At 35.4% G+C, this 21,160-nt stretch overlaps 1 protein-coding gene and 1 long non-coding RNA gene across 2 annotated transcripts; both read left to right on the top strand.

Moving 5' to 3' along the window:
- The first annotated feature begins 869 nt into the window (after window positions 1–869).
- On the top strand, window positions 870–14,922 carry LOC129239094 (pair-rule protein odd-paired-like). Its single transcript, XM_054874387.1, has 5 exons — window positions 870–2,599; window positions 7,940–8,130; window positions 8,212–9,742; window positions 9,914–10,314; window positions 14,649–14,922. Exons 2-5 carry the CDS (start codon window positions 7,973–7,975, stop codon window positions 14,920–14,922), a joined length of 2,364 nt encoding a protein of 787 aa, XP_054730362.1. The 5' UTR covers window positions 870–2,599; window positions 7,940–7,972.
- A 2,664-nt stretch (window positions 14,923–17,586) lies between these two features.
- LOC129238702 (uncharacterized) lies at window positions 17,587–20,893 on the top strand. Its single transcript, XR_008581802.1, has 3 exons — window positions 17,587–18,193; window positions 18,268–18,422; window positions 18,488–20,893. It is a non-coding gene; the product is annotated as an uncharacterized LOC129238702 (long non-coding RNA).
- The last annotated feature ends 267 nt before the right edge of the window (window positions 20,894–21,160 follow it).

Below are 21,160 nucleotides of genomic sequence, written 5' to 3'. Positions count from 1 at the left end.
GTTAAAATTTCGATTATTCCGATCAGTAGATGCAATGCATTTCAATCATTCCATATTCCTATCAATTTACGTATATTCACAGCATGGCATTTAGTTCACCAGTTCAATTAAAAATTGTACTTTTTCTTTCACATTTAATTTTAGTTTTTAATCATTTTATGTTCGAATTCATTTATTTCATAAGTCATATTTGAGTTAAAAACATAGCGTCCGAGGACGTGTCAAACGAAATTTAAGTTCCCATTTTTAACTACATACATAAACGTATTTGTTTAGTTATGCAAAAAAAAAACAACTATTTTTTATATACCATATTCAATTATCTAAGCAAATAAAGTTATTTAATTACATGGATACAATAAAGAAAAATGTTTCAATATTTCATTGATTTTTTATTACATGGCATTATTTGTTTGTGTAATGTACATATACATACATACATTTCATTTAAGTTTTCACCAATCAAAACTTTCAGCTTTTGTTTTGGAGAATCTTTTTTACAGTTTAGAGGTTCGATATACATATTTACACCAAGGAGAGCAACTTTTGCTTGTATATCATATTGATGAGTCTCATTTGTGCCTCTTTTTCGTCTCATGCCAATCTAACTGCTTGATTAATATGGTGTAAGTGTCTGTTGAACGCAGGTCACTCAAACAGCCGTTGAAATTTAAGTTAGAAGGAAATAGAGAGAAGCTCTGCAAGCGCTAAGTAATGTGCGATGCTTCCAATTTTCTGTGCGCTTATGCACGGCAGTAAAACTAAATTGAGAGAAATTATATTAAGCCTCTTCTATTCGCCATTTCCCCGCTCGCTATTTCGATTAACTTGACGAAAATTGTGCATGCGAAAGCAACAACAAAGTTATCGAGTAAGATTCGTCGCTGGCGAGTGTGGCTACAGCTCATTAGGCCGCACTGCCTTACCAGCACATGTAATTTAAGGCAGTTCTCTTCTCGCGTTGCCGACATACATGTGCATGTTCATTTGCTTCATCTATTCGCCACTTGCTAAGTGAAATGGGAAATGGCGACTAGAAGACGATTCTTACTCGATAGCTTTGGTGTTGCTTTTGAATGCGAAATTTTCGTCAGCGAGCGGGGAAATGGCGTGTAGAAGAGGCCTATAGCCATACTCGCTAGCGACGAATTTTACTCGATAACTTTGTTGTTGCTTTCGCACGCAAAATTTTCGTAAAGTTAATCGAGATAGCGAGTGGGGGAATGGCGAATAAAGGGCACAATAATATAATGCATGCATTTCTCTTGGAAAAAATATCACTACTCGATATGCATAAACGCAATTTAGACGATATATATCGACGGCTATGTTTTCATCTTCATCATTTTTCCTTTCTGATTTATTTACGTCTTTATTTTATACTTTTTTATTACTTATTGTAGAAATTAGAGTTTGTAAGCAAAATATCAATGCCCGGACAAAGTGTAGATCTAAACGTGGTATGCAGAAATGAAAATAAAAAAAATGCTCACAAATCATACTGACGTGAAAAGATATTCATAGAAATTTCGGAAGGTTAAAGTTTTATAAAACAAAAAATTATATAGAAATGCGAGCAATAACAAAAAAGAAGTTAATGTTTGCTCTACTCATTTTCGTATTCAATAAAAGCACACATACGTACATACTTAAATACAAATACTGCGCCCACTCATTCTTTACAAAAAAGAACAAAACACACAAAAAAAAAATAACAAAAACGAAGAAAGCATATTTTTGTGCATTTTTTCGATACGCAAAAATTGTGTACATATTATTGAAAATTTATAAAATTACCCAGCACTGCGCATGAGATAAGACACATACAGGCTAAATATATAAAAACAGAGCAAACTAAATCCGGTTTTTGTCAGCTGAATAGAAATAAACTAAATATAAAAACTTATACATACATACATTCCGGTAGTATTGGTGCATGAAAAACTCAAAAGTTGCGTAAAAGTTAAAAAATCACCAAACTTAACCAAATATTTGAGGAATGTCTGACAAACAGATATAAACATTTCTTAACATACATACATACATATGTATTTTTAGGCCAATGAGCCCCTAACATAGCAAGGGAAGTAAACTCAACAAATAAAAGAAACAAAAAAAAAAACGAAAAAAAACTCGTATACAAATACAAATGCAGCAACTAAAATGCAAAATTCTAATATTCAAGAAGCAAACAGGAGCAACAAAAAAGAATTATTAAAGAAAACAAAAGAATGCATATCATAGTTGTAAAAAAGCAGAGGAAAAATTCGAAAGGCAAGATAAAATATGTGAACAAAAACAAATAAAATTATTATAACTGATTATTATTATGATAACTGACTATTATTACTGACCATTGAAATTACACAAACAAACAAACAAAAAACAAAAGCCGCGAGAGGGAGGGGAATTTTAAATAGCAAACACACAGCAAAACAAAAAAGAGTGAATTGAGATTAAAAAAAAATGAATAAGAGGAACAAAAGATGGGTGACTGCGAGAGAACAAAGGCAAATGGATAGCAAATTCACAGCAAAATTATTGAAAATTAACAAAAACAGTAAACAGAAAACAGAAAACATGCGTAAAGCATCTTCAAGTGAGTTTATTGAGTAGCTGAAATGAGGACCAGGCAAACTACATACATACATACATATTTATGTATAAACAATTGCTTAGTAGCGTTAACACCAGACACAAAATTTTCCAAAAGCAACAAGAAAACAAATACGCAAAAGCCAATACTATAAAGCATAAAACTAAAAAAAGTATAATAATAGTAAACACTCGAGTTCACGCACACAGTCACACGGTTCGAGTGTATGAGGCTTTGCCGTTGTGAACTCAATTGAGTTGCAGTGTATAAAATGAAAATGTTTAAAAACAAATATATATAATAATTATTAAATTATATATTGCATACACACACACACACACACAAATTGAAGAAAATAAAATCAATACAAAATAGAAAAACGCAAGTGAATGATAAAATGATAAAAATTATAAAACTGAAAAATAAATACAAAAAAATGAATACAATTTCTGTTTTTATTCTGCTGCTTGAAAGCGTGGGATCAATTTTTTAAGGGGGTTTTCCATAGGCACAAAAATATGGGCAAAGGAAATTTAGATTTTTATGAATGAAATCATTTATATGAAATATAATTATAAATAAAAGTAATTATATTACACTATTAAAGCTAGCATCTGGGGCTATCGGCCTTTATTATTTTTATTTAAGGGGTTATATACTTTGTGTTGGACTAAAAAATCGAAAACTTTTTTATAGCATATTCTAAAAGCACATCATCTTAAAAATATAAATTCAAAAAATCATAAAGATCGGAGCACTAGAACGAAAGTTACAGACCGTGAAAGCGCGCGACCTTACTTGGAACGAGGCTTAGATGAAGTGCACGCAAAACTTTAGACGCGATTATCTCGAAGTCGTGTTTTTTGAAAATTACCGTTGCGGTAATCATTATTTATCAAAAACTATTTGACCGATTTGCATAAACTTTTTGACGTGATAACGTCTAATAATTCGATTTAGCCGGCTGCACGTACGAAAAAGTGTGTCGTTAGCTTGCTTGATCTGCAAGTGAAAGCGTGGAACGAACGACAAAGAGCACTAACGGCCCCCGCATTCGGCAACGTTCGACATCTGGCTCTCTCTTTCTTGAGTGAGCATATACCTATATGTATGTATATGCCCATATGTATATAAATTCACATATTTGTATTTGCATATGCCTCCTTCCTGTGTGCATGGTAATGAACCATTTCTCTGTTGAGAATAGGACGATGATAGGAAAAGTAGAAAATAAAAGGGAGTGTTTCGAGTGTAAAGTGACTTGAAAAAGTCAAATCGATGATGTTGCCTCTTAGTGTTGTTGACTTATTAACGTCTGATGCACAATCGAAATTCATGAATTTGATAAATGTTTCGTCATTTTTCACGTTTGTGTAAATGTAACTTGACCTATTCCATTGCGATTCCATTTACCTCCTCCTCTATATCCATACAAAATATCTATCAAACAAATAAAATTAAAATTTTGTTTTGAAAATTGCAACCATGACATCAGTATTTTCTTATGACGTTTTCACGTTAAACTACCGTCAGTAAACCGACTTTACAGAAAACCTCCTTTTTTTTAACTATTCGAAGTTACAACCTCGTGAATCTGAACGGTTCACTTTTTATATATATTTGGATCGCTGTAACTAATTTTTTTTTGTAATTTTTCAACCCCACAAAAAACTTTTTTTTTGGTGTAAAGCGGCTTTTATATCGAGAAAAATTTCTTTTGGGTAAATAAACCGTTCAAATTCACTAAAAAACATTTTTCTACAATAATCATTTAATTTTTTTGATTTCAGTTGAGCTGCTCATGCGCTTCCGTGATCACCGCAAGCCTCTTTAAAAAAACGGCGTTTCGGGGGAGGGGCGATATCAATAATAAATAATAACATTTTTTAAATAAAAACACGAAAATGTATTCTTCGAGAGTTACCCTTCAGTAATGATATATGCCCCATTTGAATAAAAGTTCTAAAACATATATAAAAAAAATTATGACAATCGTCCATTTTTTGGGCTCACAAGGTATATAACCCCTTAAATGCAATCGCTTGAGATGCAATCATTTTTTTAGAGCTCAACTGCGCGCAGCAGCTTCCGGTGGCCCCGGTGACTTTGCTTTGCAAGGAACTCGGCCGGCCATTTATAACAGCCGTTATAAGAGTACAGTAAAATAGGAGTCTTCGATTCGCCAAGTGTTATCGAGCGGCGATTAGCTGAATCAACTGGCTTAAATTAACATATGAGCCGTTTTCTTTGAAAATTAGTTAATAATAAAAATGGTTAATAATAAAAATGGATACAAAAAATTAGTTAATAATAAAAATGGATACAATTTACTATGAACTTTTTATTTATACCTACACTTTTGCCAAAAAAAAATCTGTTAAAATTTTTTTTTTCAATCGCTCAATTGCTAAATTGTTTTTCTAATTACAAATTTTCGTAGTAGCTTTTCTCTACATAAATAAATGACTAATACTCGTTAGTTAGAAAAAAATGCACCAGATCGCCAGCAAAAAAAAAAATCTAATATAAAAAAAAACAACGCAATTTTTGAGCCACTTCAAATTTGCACTTTATTATATCAAAATTCAATGGGACATAACTCTGAATACGTGAAATATTCCAAAAAATTCTGATTAAAAATTTGGGAATTTCGATAGAAAATTTGGAAATTTTCACTTAATACAGGGGGCGCAAAATTAATCATCCATTGTGGTTTTGAATAACTTTTGTTTTACTAAATAAAAACCCCGATTTTGAGTGATGGAAATCTTTATCTTTACGCACTTCACTGCCTATCTGTCTGTATACAGCAGCTGTCTAATTCACAAGCGACAAATATGATTTGCAAAAATTATAATACCTTCCGATAGGGTGATTAATTTTGCGCCACCTTGTATAACATTATTTATTGGTAGGCGAGTATTTACGTCAATAACAAGCGAACGCTATAAATGGTACAAACAGTCGGCGTCAAAATTAAGTCTACGCGATATATTGAAAAAAATGTTTACTATTTTTTTGTTTATGTATTTTGTAATTTTAATTTTGTGTTTTTTATAAAAATATAGTTCGTACTACAACAAGAATCATATAAATCAAAGTTTCAAATTTTATACAAAATTTGTAAGATTTCGGTAAACTTTTAGCAAAATTTCAAAATTTTTACTCAGAATTTTTAGAAAAAATTCAGGTACGCAGTTTTATAGGTTATTGAATTTAGATACGCAAAAATGTAAGTTGCAAGGAAATGAAAAATCACACAGATTTTTGAGAATATTTTTTGGACGCGGTTTCCATTTAACGACTACTCTACATTTTTTTTTTATATGGAAGGAAACAGCCAACACCGTCAGCAGAAAAAATTTACAAAAATCAAAGCGATTTTCGAAACACTTGAAACTTTCACTTTTTTATACGAAAATTTAATAAGCTATAAAAATTTTATACCTGAAATTTTTTCAGAAATTCTGAGCAAAAAGCTAGAAGTTTTTTTCGTGAGATTTTTCTATAGAACATTGGCATTTCCATAATGACAATTTTATACTAAAATTTAATAAGCTATACAAATTTCCTACTTGGAATTTTTTCAGAAATTTTTAATAAAAAGTTAGAAATTTTTTTTTGTGAGATTTTTCTATAGAATATTGGTATTTCTATAAGAAATCTACTAATGACACTTTTTATACGTGACATAACGATTTCTATAACAACAATTTCGAGCTTGTAAAAGAAATTAAAGTCCTGTGAGAAAATTGAAAACGTGCTGGTCTGTAACGTTGTTCTCCAAAAGTGTTGTTCTCACTCTTTACTTACAGAATTATATGGTCGCTTCGAGAACTAAATAAAGGGTTTTCCAATAAGAGGTGTTACTCCCGTAAAAGATCAATGGTTTCGTTGCTTGTGCGGCACGTAGCGCCGTTTTGTTGAAAATAAACGGTTTCCAGATCAATACCATCCAATTTCGGCCATAAAAAATCGTTAATCATCTCTCGATAGCGCAATCCATTCACCGTAACTCCTGCTCCAGTAAAGTCCAATGACTCCGCCGGACCATAAACCGCACCAAACAGTCGCAGATTGAGGATAGAGAGGCTTTTCAACAATCACTCTTCGATTTTCTAAGCTTCAGATCCGACAATTTTGCTTGTTGACGAAGCCGAACCGAGGTGAAAATGGGCCTCATCCCTCTAGATGAATTTTCGATGGAATTCCGGATCATTTTCATGCTTTTCAACGACCCAAACAGGAAAGACGCGACGTTGTTAATGATCGGCCGGCTTGAGTTCTTGTGTTAACTGGACTTTATAAGCCTTAAGACCCAAATTTTGTTGCAAAATACGGTGTTATGACGTTTGTGGAATGCCTATTTCCAAAGAACGACGAGAAATGGACAAACCTGGGTTTTCTTCAACACTTTCGGCTACAACAGCAATATTTTCGGCTGTTCTTGAGCGACGTGCACGGGTTTTATGCTTCACATCACTGACTTGTCCCAACAGCTCGAATTTTTTCACCAATTTCTTTATTGCGGTCCGACAAGGTGCTTCACGATGGCCCGAAAATGTTCGAGTTTTAGGAATCGTCTCTGACACATTTTCACCATTTTTATAGTGAATGCGTTGTTTAAGCGTGGATCGTTCCATTTTTATTAATGGCGTAGTTTCTACTTGTCAAATATCAAAAAATGACAGCTTCAAAAGTGACATCTACCGAAATAGCGGACTATTCAAAATAACACCTGTTATTGGAAAACCCTTTTTTAATCTCTTAATATCAAACAAAAAATGATGGGCAATTCACTATTTGTCGTCAAATATTCTACCTTTTCTTTATTTCTAAGCAGAATTTTAAATGTTTGGCATGCTTCCTCTTCTTATCTAACATTCACATATATTTACTCATGTACTTGTACGTATGTATCTGTATTACTTAATTGTGTGTGCCTTTTAAAAGTTTTCAAATATAAATGTTTAATGTGTCGGCTACGCAAAAATGGTAAGCTAATTTAACAAAATAACTAAGTAAAATATATTTTCTTGTTTTGTAGTATTCGTAGTAAAACAGAAAAAACGAACACTTGCCATCAATTCAGACTTATTCAAGCTTACTTCTAAAATTGTTATTTGACCTACCAAATTCTAAATTATAAATGAAACCATAAATTACCAAAACGAAATTTAATCACCCACTCGTCCCCATCAGCAATCAAAAACAAACAAAATCTTTTACATTTTCCTTTTGGGTTCGCATGTTTCAAAGCCTTTCAAATATTTAGCCACCTTTGCTGCTTTTTTTTATTTTATACTAATTTTCACATTTTATAACTTTCCTTTTTTTGCAAAGCTCTTTCGCCACTTCGGTTCACCCTTCAATGCTATGGGAAACGGCAGCAGCGCTGCAGTGGCTGCCGCCCACTGTCCCACCCCGTTCGCCTTTCCGTTCACACCGTTCGGCCTGAATTGGTTCGACATTGATCCGTCCAGAATTTTGGGTTTGCTCCGCCACCAGACATGGCTGACCGAAGAGGCTTTAAAGTAAGCACATCGAATGATAAAATTGTAATCGCGTAAAGTACATATAATTTGTTGTTTTTCTTTCATTCATCTCCATAACAGGGGTCGTAATTTGCTAAACACACCTAAGGACTTTGCCCACCGTTACAATCCCATTGGCGAATTGTTCGCCAAAGATTTCCATCAGAATCATTCGCATGCCACCACTGCCGAATTGCTTGCTGGCGTGGCAGCCCCCAACAATCGGGCAAGTGCCGCCAGTCCAGTCAAGCAAGCAACAACATCACCACTGCAACAGCCTGAACGTAGCACAATACCACAGCAGCAAGAACAGTACAAACAGCAACACCATCAACAACCACAACAACAACAGCAACAACAAAAACAACAACAAACATTCAACATACGTTATCCCTCACCAGCTGCATTTTTCCATCATCAACAGCAGCAGCAGCAGCAGCAACAACAACAACAACAGCAACAGCATCTGAAGCAAAAGTCCAGTCGTCAAGGCACACCATCACCTCATGCCACAGCCACTTCTACACAATCGAAGCCAGATACGACACCCACATCGCACACTGAAACACCGGACGATGATGCGGTTATTGAGCTCACCACTCACGATGAAGCACGCGACAGTGGTCGTGAAAGCGCCGTTCATACGCCCAGCAATAGCACTGGCACATCCAGCGGTATTGGCACCTCCGCCACTACTAGCAGTGGCGCGCTCAGCAGCGCTTGTTCGCCACTGCTCTACAAGGAGTCACTCGAACAATTGCTGCAACGTCGTCGTTCCGGCTCCTCACTCGGTGGCGTCAGCGACAGTCTGCGTTCATACACACAGCTGTTGCTCTCCTCGAGCACGCCCGGTTGCACCGACACGTCTAGCTGCAAGGAGAAAAGCTCCTCATCTTCTACCTCATCAACACCACCACCCACCTCAGCGCTGCTGGCGCAACACCAGCTGCTCACTCAACGGCTAAATAGCCCATCGGAGTCGTCGTCACTCTTTGGCGAGCCCATCGAGGAAGAGACACGTTGCGTCGTCTGCAATGCACATTTTCCGAATGTGTGGCTGTTGGAGCAGCATGCAGCACTCCAGCACCCACACATCGGGCCGGGCGAAGAGAAACCGTTCATTTGTGAGCAATGCGGTCAATCGTATCGTTATCGCTCCGCATATGCTAAGCATAAGGAGCAGAATCATCGCGCCCGCTTGCCGGCCGACAAGCTCTTCACGTGCGACGTCTGTGGCATGCAATTCCGTTATCTCAAATCGTTTAAAAAGCATCGTCTCAATCACGCGCTGGAGCGCTTGCACGGCAAGAAGGGCGTGATCGGCAAACATTGTCTGGCACCGGTGCATGTGCTCGGGGAACAAGACGTAGTGACTAGTTCACAGGAGCCGATGGTTGCCGACGAGGGTGGTGAGGATTTGCGCATCAATGTGAAACGTGAGCAGGACGATGATGAACGTGAACAGCGAGAACGTGAGGATCAGGACTGCACCGTTGACTCGGCTGGAATGATGCTCTACAATGACAACAACAACGCGACGTCTTTAGCCACAACCAGCGTCGCGGAGGCGAACATTAGCAGTTCAGATGGAATTCATAGTACAAATAAGGGGGTGAGTGTGGACGCAAATACTAAGGAATGGTGAAGTTATGTATTAAAACTTTCGACTGGCATAAATGCTCATGAGTTTTTATAACAAAATAGTTACCAACGTGCGCACATATTTATGTTCAATAGGAATTTCGTAGCCAGAGTTCATCCAGTATTTTATCTTTTCCTACAGCCACGCCTTCTTGCAACTCCACAAATGGAAACGGATCCCTCCTATCATCATTTGCAACGCCACCCACAACATCCACATCACCACCAACAGCAACTACCGCAACAACATCAACATCAACAGTTGCCACCACATTTGCATGGCAATGTGGCTGGTACATCACTGCCACCACATCAACATCAGCATCCGCATGCAGCTTTGCCTCATTCGCATCATCCACACGCACATGCGCATCACGCCGCTGCTGCATCAACACTGAATTCGTTGAACTCACTCAACTCCATTACATCGCTGATCAATGCCGAACGCATACCAAACGAACAATTCCTGGGCCTTAATCCGCAAGAGGCTTCAATACTCAACTTTCTGCGTGTCGATGCAGCTGAGCGTCAGCGGGACAAACGGTAAGTTGTTCAATTTCGAATCTGTAGTGACTTTTGCATAGTACGGCGAAAAGGATTCATCAGCCAAATGGACCTAAATCTTCAGCGACCACGGTCGAGAAAGTATGAATTATTTCCGCGATCAGGTTGGCATCGGTCATAGGTCGAGAGCACTCAAGTGTTTACGCATTTGCCAGGCTAGGACTTTATTACTCCTTGTGGGAAACTGAATGCTAAGAAATCAACTTTTGCTCTGATCTCTGATAGCTCCATTTCGAGCGTCATCGACTAGAAGGAGACAGTGAATGAAAAAACAGATCTGTAAAAATATTGCATTTAAGTCCTCTTATGTCTTCTTATGCCGTCCAAACAACTCCTTCACAGTAGGACCTTTACGCTCTCACTTAAGGAGCAAAGTAAACAGTTTTTGTTGGCCTGCTATCTCAAGAATTACCCAGCAAACGCTTGCTGGAGGCTGAGTCGTTTCATAAAGGCATCAGAAGCCATGTCCTTGATTTCAGGAAAGAAAAAAAAGAAAAAGTTAAAAAAAAAACCAGAAGCTATCATCAGACATTGCATTCGAACAGTGTCGAGTTGCCAATATGTCAGACATCGTTTGTCCGATTTAAGAAGAGACCGCGCATACCCACGTAAGAATAGGTACTTATTTAACACTCCTCTCCCTTTAGTTCTTGCGCTCCGATTTAAGCAGAGCTGAAAAGCGTATATGTTACAACAAAAATAAAAATTCAATGAATTTAGAAATATTTGAGTCAGATCTGAGTATTTCCCTAAATTCTTACCTTGCCTTTTCTAAGCGGAGGTAGCCACAATTAAGGAAGTAGTTTCTTGGTTGCTTACTTCTGCAATTACAGTAAAGGACGTAAATATCTACTCCGTCAGACAAGCGGCAATTAGGGCCTTGGGCTCGTTGTTTGTGCGACAGGCGACTCTCGAGATGGTTTCATCCATCGCAAAATGAGAGGATTTGGGTTCCCTTGAGCACCTGTAGTCTACTCTTGGAAAGATCGGCCTCGCGTCAACTCAGCGAACGCTGGGCTAGTGCGCAAACGTGCAAAGTCGCGAGATCCTTCTGGCCACGGGTTGATCTGGAGAGCTCGAGGAAACTTCTAAGACTTACAAAATAGCAGATCTCGAATTTGGTAGGTATCCTAACCGGATATTGACCGTTAGGTGTCCATCATAGGTGGGCACTTTGCAGTAACAGTAAAAATGCAGTAAATATAATATTTTACTGATATTGCAATTTAATTTTCATTACCAGTAAACTTTTACTGATTACTGAAAAAAATTTGCAGTAAAAATATTTTTTTACTGATTACTGAAAAAATTTGCAGTAAAAATATTTTTTTACTGATTACTGAAAAAAATTGCAGTAAAAATATTTTTTTACTGATTACTGAAAAAAATTGCACAAAAATAGCACAAATCGCAACTTAATGTCAGGGACAGAAATAGCGGCATTAACAGCATCTCAAGCGTCAGGCTGAATCAGGAAGTACTTTTCAAATCTTTTAAGCAAAGCTTCATGCATTTTTTTGCTACTTTCGGTTAAATACTTAAAACTTTTAGTCTCCAAACGACACATTTTTATTCTTAAGGACACTATAGTGGGTATGAAATAACCAAAATACATGGTCTTTTCACCCTGAAGGAAGTCGATTGCTTCTGCAATAGGTTTCATAAGCTTTACGTATTCCTCTAAGTACTCAAGCTCACCACTGAGAATGGTAGGAATTTTTAAACGGAAACACAATTCCGCTAAATTGGTTTTGTGCTCCAGTAACTTATTTACGTAATCATAAAGCGAGTTCCACCTTGTTATGCATGGAATTATTAAATTCGCATTTATCACTCCATTAACTACTTCTGCAGATTTCGGTCTATTGCATTTATTCCAAAGTTGTGTGCATCTGTGCAGTAAGAAAATATGTAAATATAAAAAATTTCAATTAAATTGAAGGATTTTTTACTTTTGGAAAGAAAGAAAATAAGAGAAACTAAAAAAAAGAAAGAATTATTGAGTACATAAATGATTGAATTTCGTGATGAGAGTGTATTACATTTTGACTTCCCATAAACAGTAAATATTATGCTGATAATGCAAATCAAATTATATTATCAGTAATTTTACTGCAATTTTTTTCAGTAATCAGTAAAAAAATATTTTTACTGCAAATTTTTTCAGTAATCAGTAAAAAAATATTTTTACTGCAATTTTTTTCAGTAATCAGTAAAAAAATATTTTTACTGCAAATTTTTTTCAGTAATCAGTAAAAAAATATTTTTACTGCAATTTTTTTCAGTAATCAGTAAAAGTTTACTGGTAATGTAAATTAAACTTCATTATCAGTAAAATTTTACTGATTACTGCTATTTGTAATGCAGTAAGTTTATAATGCAGTGTGCCCACCTTGGTGTCCATGCGGTGAGATTTGGGATTGCTTAAAATCCTTTCTGCTGAATCTGTCTGAAGAACGAGGTGGTATCGTCTCGGTATCTTCTTCTCAGCTGTGCTGCCCTCGTAGAGCAAAGATTTAGATATCTGGGGTCTCACTTGTTTGCTACACCTAAGGATATTGCGGTGAAATTCATCAGTAGGGAAATACGAACGTAATTAGCCACTTTTGGCCGTGATCCTCTATTCCAAGGCCCCTGCTTCCTATTTTCACCTCTTTGATTTTTTTCCTTCTGGTGAAGGCGGCGCTTTTTACCAGCATCTCCTTTATTAGTCATCCTCCTTCTATTTGTAGCACGCCTCTTCAGGTCCACAAATGGCGGAACCTACTGTTTTAAACCGACTCCGAATGGCAAATGGTTCTTTATGCGCCGCAGAAATAAAATCGGAGGTTTGCCATCGCCAGCCGAAGGGCAACCGCTATTAGAAAACACTGTTTCTATCCTTTGGTGTTAGATGCATGGAGTTTCGAGTCTGTGCACTTCCGAATTGTAGTCGTGCACCAACCTATTCATCTACGGCGGCCATCCCTCGATACTTTTACCTCCTTAAATAAAGGGTGGTTAAGTTTCAAGGCCCGGTGTTGATTTTGAATCAAATACAAGTTTTTTAGGAAATTATTATCATTTCTCTTTATTATGATAATATTGATATGGCTCAATTACGTTTGGAATAAAATATCGGCCAAATGGCGCCGCAGCCTCGGCGGCACACCTCCACCCGATGGTCCAAATTTTCGATGACACTGAGGCATAATTGAGGTTCTATGCCGTTAATGTGCCGAAATATCTCATCCTTTAGCTCTTGAATTGTTGCTGGCTTATCGACGTACACCTTTTCTTTCAAATAGCCCCAGACAAAGAAGTCCAACGGTGTCAAATCACATGATCTTGGTGGCCAATTGACATCGCCGCGACGTGAGATTATTCGGCCATCAAATTTTTCGCGCAAAAGAGCCATTTTTTTGTTAGTTGTGTGATAAGTGGCACAGTCCTGTTGAAACCACATATCGTCCACATCCATATCTTCCAATTCAGGCCATAAAAAGTTCGTTATCATCTCACGATAGCGAACACTATTCAAAGTAACTGCCTGACCGGCCTCATTTTGGAAAAAATACGGCCCAATGATACCGCTGGCCCAACAGTTACTGTTTGTAGGTGCATTGGTTTTTCGGCAATCACTCATGGATTATCATTCGCCCAAATGCGGCAATTCTGCTTATTGACGAATCCACTGAGGTGAAAATGTGCCTCATCACTGAATATGATTTTCTTCGACAATTGGTTATTCACTGTTGCTATTTCCTGCCACCATTCTGACCATTGACGAATATTTAAATTGACCATGGTTCAAATTGAGTTAGTCTGAAATTGAAAAATGTCAAATGAAATGCAGAAAAGAACTTGACATTTAGATGTGGCTCACATTCAACATCGGCCCTTGAAATTTAACCACCCTTTACAAGTATTTTACGTTCTTTTTTAATTCTGTGCACTAATTTGTTTCGCTTTTCAAAGTCGATGTCCATCTAGGCCAAGTACAGTTGTGGGGTCTCAGCATCGTACTTAGTACTCAGCGCTCCACGAACAGTATAAATTAGGGCATACAAAAAGGTTTCACTCGAAACAAAAAGACGACGACTTCTGTAGTAGTAATTTTTGTTCATTGCTGGTTTTTATTATATTGATGAGTAGCTTGCAAATGTGAAATCTAACGAAAGCGTCCTCTGGAATCAATTTCCTATCGAGCAAGAAGCGAAATTTTAGTTTTACTTGGAATTAACTGCTTAATGGCTTCAAAACACACAGTATTGATCAAAAAAATTGTATTATTTTTTATTTTGGCAAACTAATAAATCTCTCACAATTTACAGCCCCCAAACCTCACGTTTCGCCTGCCCCTTCTGTGGCAAATGCGTACGCTCCAAGGAGAATCTGAAATTGCATGTGCGCAAGCACACCGGCGAACGACCATTTGTGTGCCTCTTCTGTGGACGCGCCTTCGGTGGAAAATCGGACCTCACACGCCATCTGCGCATACATACCGGCGAACGGCCGTATCACTGCGAATCCTGTGGCAAGTGCTTTGCACGCGCCGACTATCTGTCGAAGCATCTCACCACCCACATACACAATGCACCACGCTGAGATGAGGTGCGGAGGAGACAACGACTCCTTCGCAGATAATAGAATGAACAGTCGACGGACTACTGGTTGGAGCGTTGGTGGTGGTGTTACTTTGTAGCAGCCACTGCGGCGGCGGAGAGCTGTACAATGCCAGTTGCTGCGGGGAATAAGACACAGCTATAGAAATAGATTAAAGAAAATTAAAAATTATTAAAAGAGAAAACAAAAAAGTGTGAAAAAAAAGAAGAAAATCACACACACACACACACACACATACGCATACATACACACACTAAGAACAATGTAATAATTCAAACGCGTGCGAAAAAAAAAAAAAATTTTTGTATATATGACGGCATTGGTTGGCTTAAGCAACAACAACCAAATACAGAGAGACACCTTTTGGCGAAGCAAAGAAATTGTCGGAGAAAAGCGCACGTAGCTGAAGTTGAACAATGAAGGATGAAAGAGATCGTTCACCTTCTTTTAGTGTTCTTCAGGATAATTCATAATTTTTAATTCTTTTTTATGTAGAATTCCTTGTTTTAAGGTATAGGAAGATTTAATTTAAAAAAATATTCAATGCATAGCATATTTCAAACTGATTTGAAGTGAAGTTAAAAGTGCTGCAAGAAGAAATTTATAAAATACATACACAAACGCGGGTATTAGTTATTACGTATGAAGGTTTAAAAAAAATAATAATAATTATAGATAGTTAGTTTTAAAACTTAATGAAGTGTCTTTATTCCACCAGAGGAATTTTATGTTATTTTAATTTTTTTTTATTGTAATTTCTTGCTAAAAAATCAGTAATACACAAAATCCAACTGCACGTATAGGCATACCTATGTACATATGGCTTAATGTATATAACAATCATATTTTACTTAAGAGGGGGGAGATTAGCGAATTTCTCGAATTTAGACATTTTGCAATTTCTGAGGTCATTAAATAGCTTGATCTGAAAGCTAGCAAAAGATCTTCTTTTTTGAGTTTCGAAAGTAAAAAAAAAGAGATTTAATTATTACCAATGTGTTCCATATCGTAACCTTCGGTTCTGTGACTTTGGGTCAGTTCAATAAGCATTGAACGGTTAGTATTACATAAAATATCACACGGATGTTCTGGTCGAGTATAGACTGCAAATAGTAGAGAAGGCTTCCAAGCATAGCATGCAAATAACTGTTGACCGTTTTATGCTTTACGCTCTGTTCGCGAACACAATCGGAAAAAAGCATACACACTCACTCTCGCTCTGAGCAAGAGACTTCGTTTCTTTTTGTTTTTGTTTGCTCTTGAGCGCATTGAGTTCAGCCATTTGTGTGCCGCTCTTTTAAGAACATCGTGTAAGGAGAGATACGATTAACGTTCGTAAGTGAGCAAATGACTGAAAAAGTCAATGCAAACAGTCTTCACATTCATTTGCCTTGTAGATAAAAAGAAAGGATTTTTTTTTTTAAAGAACAATTTAAATTTATTTCCAATTATTTTGCTTTTTTTATGTATCATTATATACATATATATTTATTATTTATTACGAGTTGAGCATAATAACCAATAAAGCGTTAAGCGTTATTGGGTTCATGCCAAGTGATTCATAAATTGGATCCAATATTTCTCTTAACCCGTTACTGCCCAGGCACAGAAATGGTTTTCCATCGGTGGTGAAAATTTTTAATATTGCAGAAACAATAGAATTTTCACTCGAGTGATACGTCACTTTTCTTTTTTTTCACATTGTTGCACTTCGGTATCCTCGTTATTGTCCCATTCTTTATAAATTTCCGCATGCTTAGTAGTTAAATTTCATTTTAAATTTGTAGCATGAGTGCCTGACAATTTCCAACCGCATACATTACAAATTGATTTATTTTCTTGCGGATCAAATTTAAAAAATTGATGCACTTTTTTATTCACATCTCTTCCCATTTTATAATATTTAACGGCACACACTCAATTCACGAACGCAAATAATATGTTTAGCCAAAGCAACACTCGCATACATATCAATGCATGCACAAAAGACCTTTTTCTTCATTTCACTCAACCAAAACAAAAAAGAACGGTTGCTCGCCGAGCACGAGCTAGCTCGTTAAAGATCGGTTGCAATCGGTTGCTCTCTAAGTGTTTTCTCAAAGTTTGAGTAAAAGACACTTATTTGCAGACAACGAGAAACGGTTAACAGTTATTTGCGGCCTCTGCTTTTAAGACTAACGCAGCCAGCTTATTTTATAACGCAGATCATCGTATGCTGTACATTTCACAAACACATATCGATATTTGCTCTTCTTTTTTCCAAAAGCATATTTAGATTTCTTAGAACTGCAATGAAGATGATGAAAAAATATTTCTCCATTGGAAGAGTTTTAGTGTGCATTAAAAATTATAAAGTTTAAGGAATAACGACATTTTGGCCCGTTTCCAGGTTTATACGAGTGTTCCAGTTAGCAAAAGTTTTAAATATATGTACATATAATTGGCGCGTACACCCTTTTTATGTGTTTAGCCGAGCTCCTCCCCCTATTTGTGCTATGCGTCTTCATGTTATTCCACAAATGGAAGGACCTACAGTTTCAAGCCAACTCCGAACAGCAGGTATTTTTTTATGAGGAGCTTTTTAATTTTAAATACCCAACAAATATTTTAGAATACATACACAATTCCGACTTTCACAAGCGATCCAGCAAGGATTATCAACCAATAGAAAGGCACAGATTGTAATCATACATATATAATCAATCATACATACATATGTGTGTATGTAGTTATTTCCAGTATAGCTGCTGGTGACGCTCAAGCATGCATGTGCAGCAGCTTATATATATGTGTGTGTGTCTACTTGCTTCGTGTCACACATACTTGTTGTCGGCTTTTGCATGATGGAAATCAAAAATTTTAGATATTAGCGTTATGCACCCGACACGCTCACATATAAGCTGCTGGGCATGTTCATATGCTTGAGCGTCAGCAGAAGCTAGTATAGTTTGTATTTGTTTACAGTGGAAATGTTTATTGCCCAGGCAGTGAACCGCTAATCTCCCTCTCTTTCTCTTGAAGTATCATATGTGCAGTGGTGCCGTTTTTTCTTTTTAATATGAAAGCGCGGCCAACAACAACCGTTTAAACAAATGATTTATGAAAAGCAACGGAATTTTTATATACTATAAATAATTTGGTGCTGGTTTCTCAAGGGAAGCAATTGTTATCAGGAAGCAGAGTAAGAGAGAGCAGTTGATAAGTGAGTTCAGTGGATATTGAGGCATAAGAGACCTTACTAAGCCAAACAGAGGTTTATTTTTTTTTTGTTTTTGAATAATTATAATTTTTATATATAATATTTTTACTCCTCATTTAATTACATAGGTTATGTTTAAAAAGCATCACAATAAATATTGTAGCTGAAATAGTTAAGTTAGTATGAGAGGTACGTAGGAAAATCGGAGCAATGAGGCAAATCTGCAGGAAATGCACAAATTAGAAATCTACAACAAAACCAAACAGCAACAAAAAAACAGAAGGTAATGCAAGAACTTAGTAACTTTAAATTCTAATACTTCTAAAATATAATATTAAAAAAAAATAGTTATATATGAATGAACATAGAAAAATACAAAAACAGATTTGGTTTCAACAAAACTACAATCAAAATGAAGCAAATACATAAGCAAAAGAGATGTGAAAGTAAAATGAAATAACAACAAATTACAAAAAACACAATCAAAATCAGCTACCGAAAACAACTATACAATAAAACAATACAAAAGCAACAAATAAAGTATTACAGCCTGGAAATATTTTTAACAGTTCGCAGCAAATAGACAAATAAAAATTGCTAAGAGTATTTTTTTCTTTACTAGAAATTCATTTTTGTGTTCTTCTATTGCAAGGCATATTTTTACAAAGCAATAACTACAATAGTTTTAACATACACACATACAAGCATAAGCTATTGCATAGCTCTAAAATAACCTGAAATATGAAAAAAATAGCTTAAGTTTTTGTTCATTTACATACTTACATATATACAATTTTTTTTTAATGCAAACTAATTATTAAAGCAACAAATAGTAAAGAGCCAACTGTACAAGATTTTTTATATACATATTTACAATTACAATTATTACACCAATATTTTTTTAATACATACATATGTATATACTATAAAATATATACAAAACAACTACTGCAACTCAAAGTAGCTACAACAAAAAATAGTGAAAATAGCAATAGCAAAGCCTAATTATTATTAATATACATACATACATACGCATACGAAGAAAGTTGAAATGGAACAATAGAATTTATTTATTTTTAATGCAAAACAAAAATACAAACAAGCAAAGCAGCTTTAAGCTTTATTTAACTTAAAGCAAAAAATCAATCTAATTAATTTATCTACACAACACAAATGTGAAACAGCAAGCACTTAAAGTGCATGCATGATGAAAATCACCACCGCCGCTAATAGTGTTTTTTTTTTGTTTTAATTTGTTTTGTGAATTAATTTTATAAAACAATTTGAAATATTTATAAATTTAATTAGTTAATTTTTATAAGTATACAACATCTTAAGAGAATACAATACAATAACAAATATGAAAGAAAAATAATGCATACAACAGCAGCAAAAAACTGTGATTTTACAAGGAAGCAAATAAACAAGCAAAACAAATAAAATAGCGAAAATAGCAAAATATTTATTATTAATTACCACAAACAAGCAAACGTACATACATACATACATACAAACATAATAAATAATTACACACATAGATAGTAGCAAAAACGGATGCAATAGCAAAATAATAAATTATAGTGAAAATTTGTACGAGCAATGTAACGCCGACAGGTAAAACAGGTTTTTTAAAAAAAATATTTAATTTTTATATTTTCTTTCTCAAGTAAGCTCAAATTACTTATTTTTACACATTACATTTATGCTAAATAATAATAGACGCAATATTTTTTTAAAATAATTTTACTTAGTACATACAAAATGTGCAAATGCAAATGAGCACAAATTAACGCAAACAGGTCTACAACAAAATATACACATACATACGTATATGTATTACAATTACGCAAATGGCAAAAGAGGAATATAAGCAAATAAAACAACAAAGCAGCAGCTAGCATGAAATACAAAAGTAAAAAATGAAAGCAAAATAAAAAATAAAAAATTATTGTAAAAAACAAATAAATGTAAAAAAGTGAATTACAACACAGAACCGAAAACATCGAATTACCACTAAATAGTAGTTTCATTGATATACATACACACATACATGCATAGAAATTTATAAAAAGCATACAAATGCAATTTAAAGACAAAACCAAGCAAGTAAACCATAAATTATACAACAACAAAACCTTATTGTTAACATACAAATAACGGCGAGCCGTAAAGTAAAAATAAAAAAATTGAGCAACAGAATGTTTTTGAGCAAAAAAAAAAAAAAACAGAAATATTAAATGTACATCAAGAAATTCATAAAACAAAATTACGATAGAAAAATTGCATAAGACTCAGAGCCAGATATTGAAAACAAAAGCAAAAACAAAAACAAAAAACATTTATTTCACATAAACATTGATGTTTAACAATTAATTAATAAAAAACAGAGAAACAAAACAATTTAAAAGAAATTGTAAGCAAACAGTAGACACATACTGTAAGACAAACGGTTAAAGATGATAACAAGCAAAAAAACAAAAACAACCACAAACAATTAGCAACAGTTTTAAGCACCACATGAGCATAGTGAAATATTCAAAAATGTAATAATAACAAGAACAAAGGGCTGGGCCAATGAGCGCCCCACGTTGCTGAGCGTTAAGCGCTCTCTCTCGGTAACTGTATTAGCACACGTATGTATATATATCAGGCAACACTTGAACGCAGTGGCGCGCAGTGGTACAGCAAACTTCAAGAGCCTATTTAAATCTAAACGGTAGCTATTGAAACTAAAAACTTAAACACTAATTGGTATTGGCAGATAATTCATTACATTGATAATTCATTACATCACCGAAATTGTTTTCTATTTCTCTCAAAAAAAAAAATAAAAGTTTCCAGAGTGTCGTCAATCGTCGTTGTCGTTGTAGCAGCATAAACATTTCCCATAAATGTACGGGGAATGCTGCTGAAGTGACAGTCCTTGGCCGTATATAAATCCGTGTCGTTCCGTTAACGTAGAACCGACTGTCGTGGGAACGGAGTGTCGCCAATCACTTTGTTTGCTTTCTCAATTACCAT

The sequence above is a fragment of the Anastrepha obliqua genome, chromosome 2 (genome assembly GCF_027943255.1).
Source record: "Anastrepha obliqua isolate idAnaObli1 chromosome 2, idAnaObli1_1.0, whole genome shotgun sequence".
Classification (NCBI taxonomy): Eukaryota; Metazoa; Arthropoda; class Insecta; order Diptera; family Tephritidae; genus Anastrepha; species Anastrepha obliqua.
Note: the sequence above shows the minus strand (reverse complement) of the source record. Positions and strands in the feature narration are given on the sequence as shown.

Excerpts from the sequence above, each read along its gene's own strand:
- LOC129239094 (XM_054874387.1), top strand. The coding sequence starts at position 7,973 with ATGGGAAACGGCAGCAGCGCTGCAGTGGCTGCCGCCCACTGTCCCACC. Across the intron at positions 8,131-8,211 it reads CTGACCGAAGAGGCTTTAAA|GGGTCGTAATTTGCTAAACA; the intron begins GTAAGCACATCG and ends TCTCCATAACAG. Across the intron at positions 10,315-14,648 it reads GAGCGTCAGCGGGACAAACG|CCCCCAAACCTCACGTTTCG; the intron begins GTAAGTTGTTCA and ends CACAATTTACAG.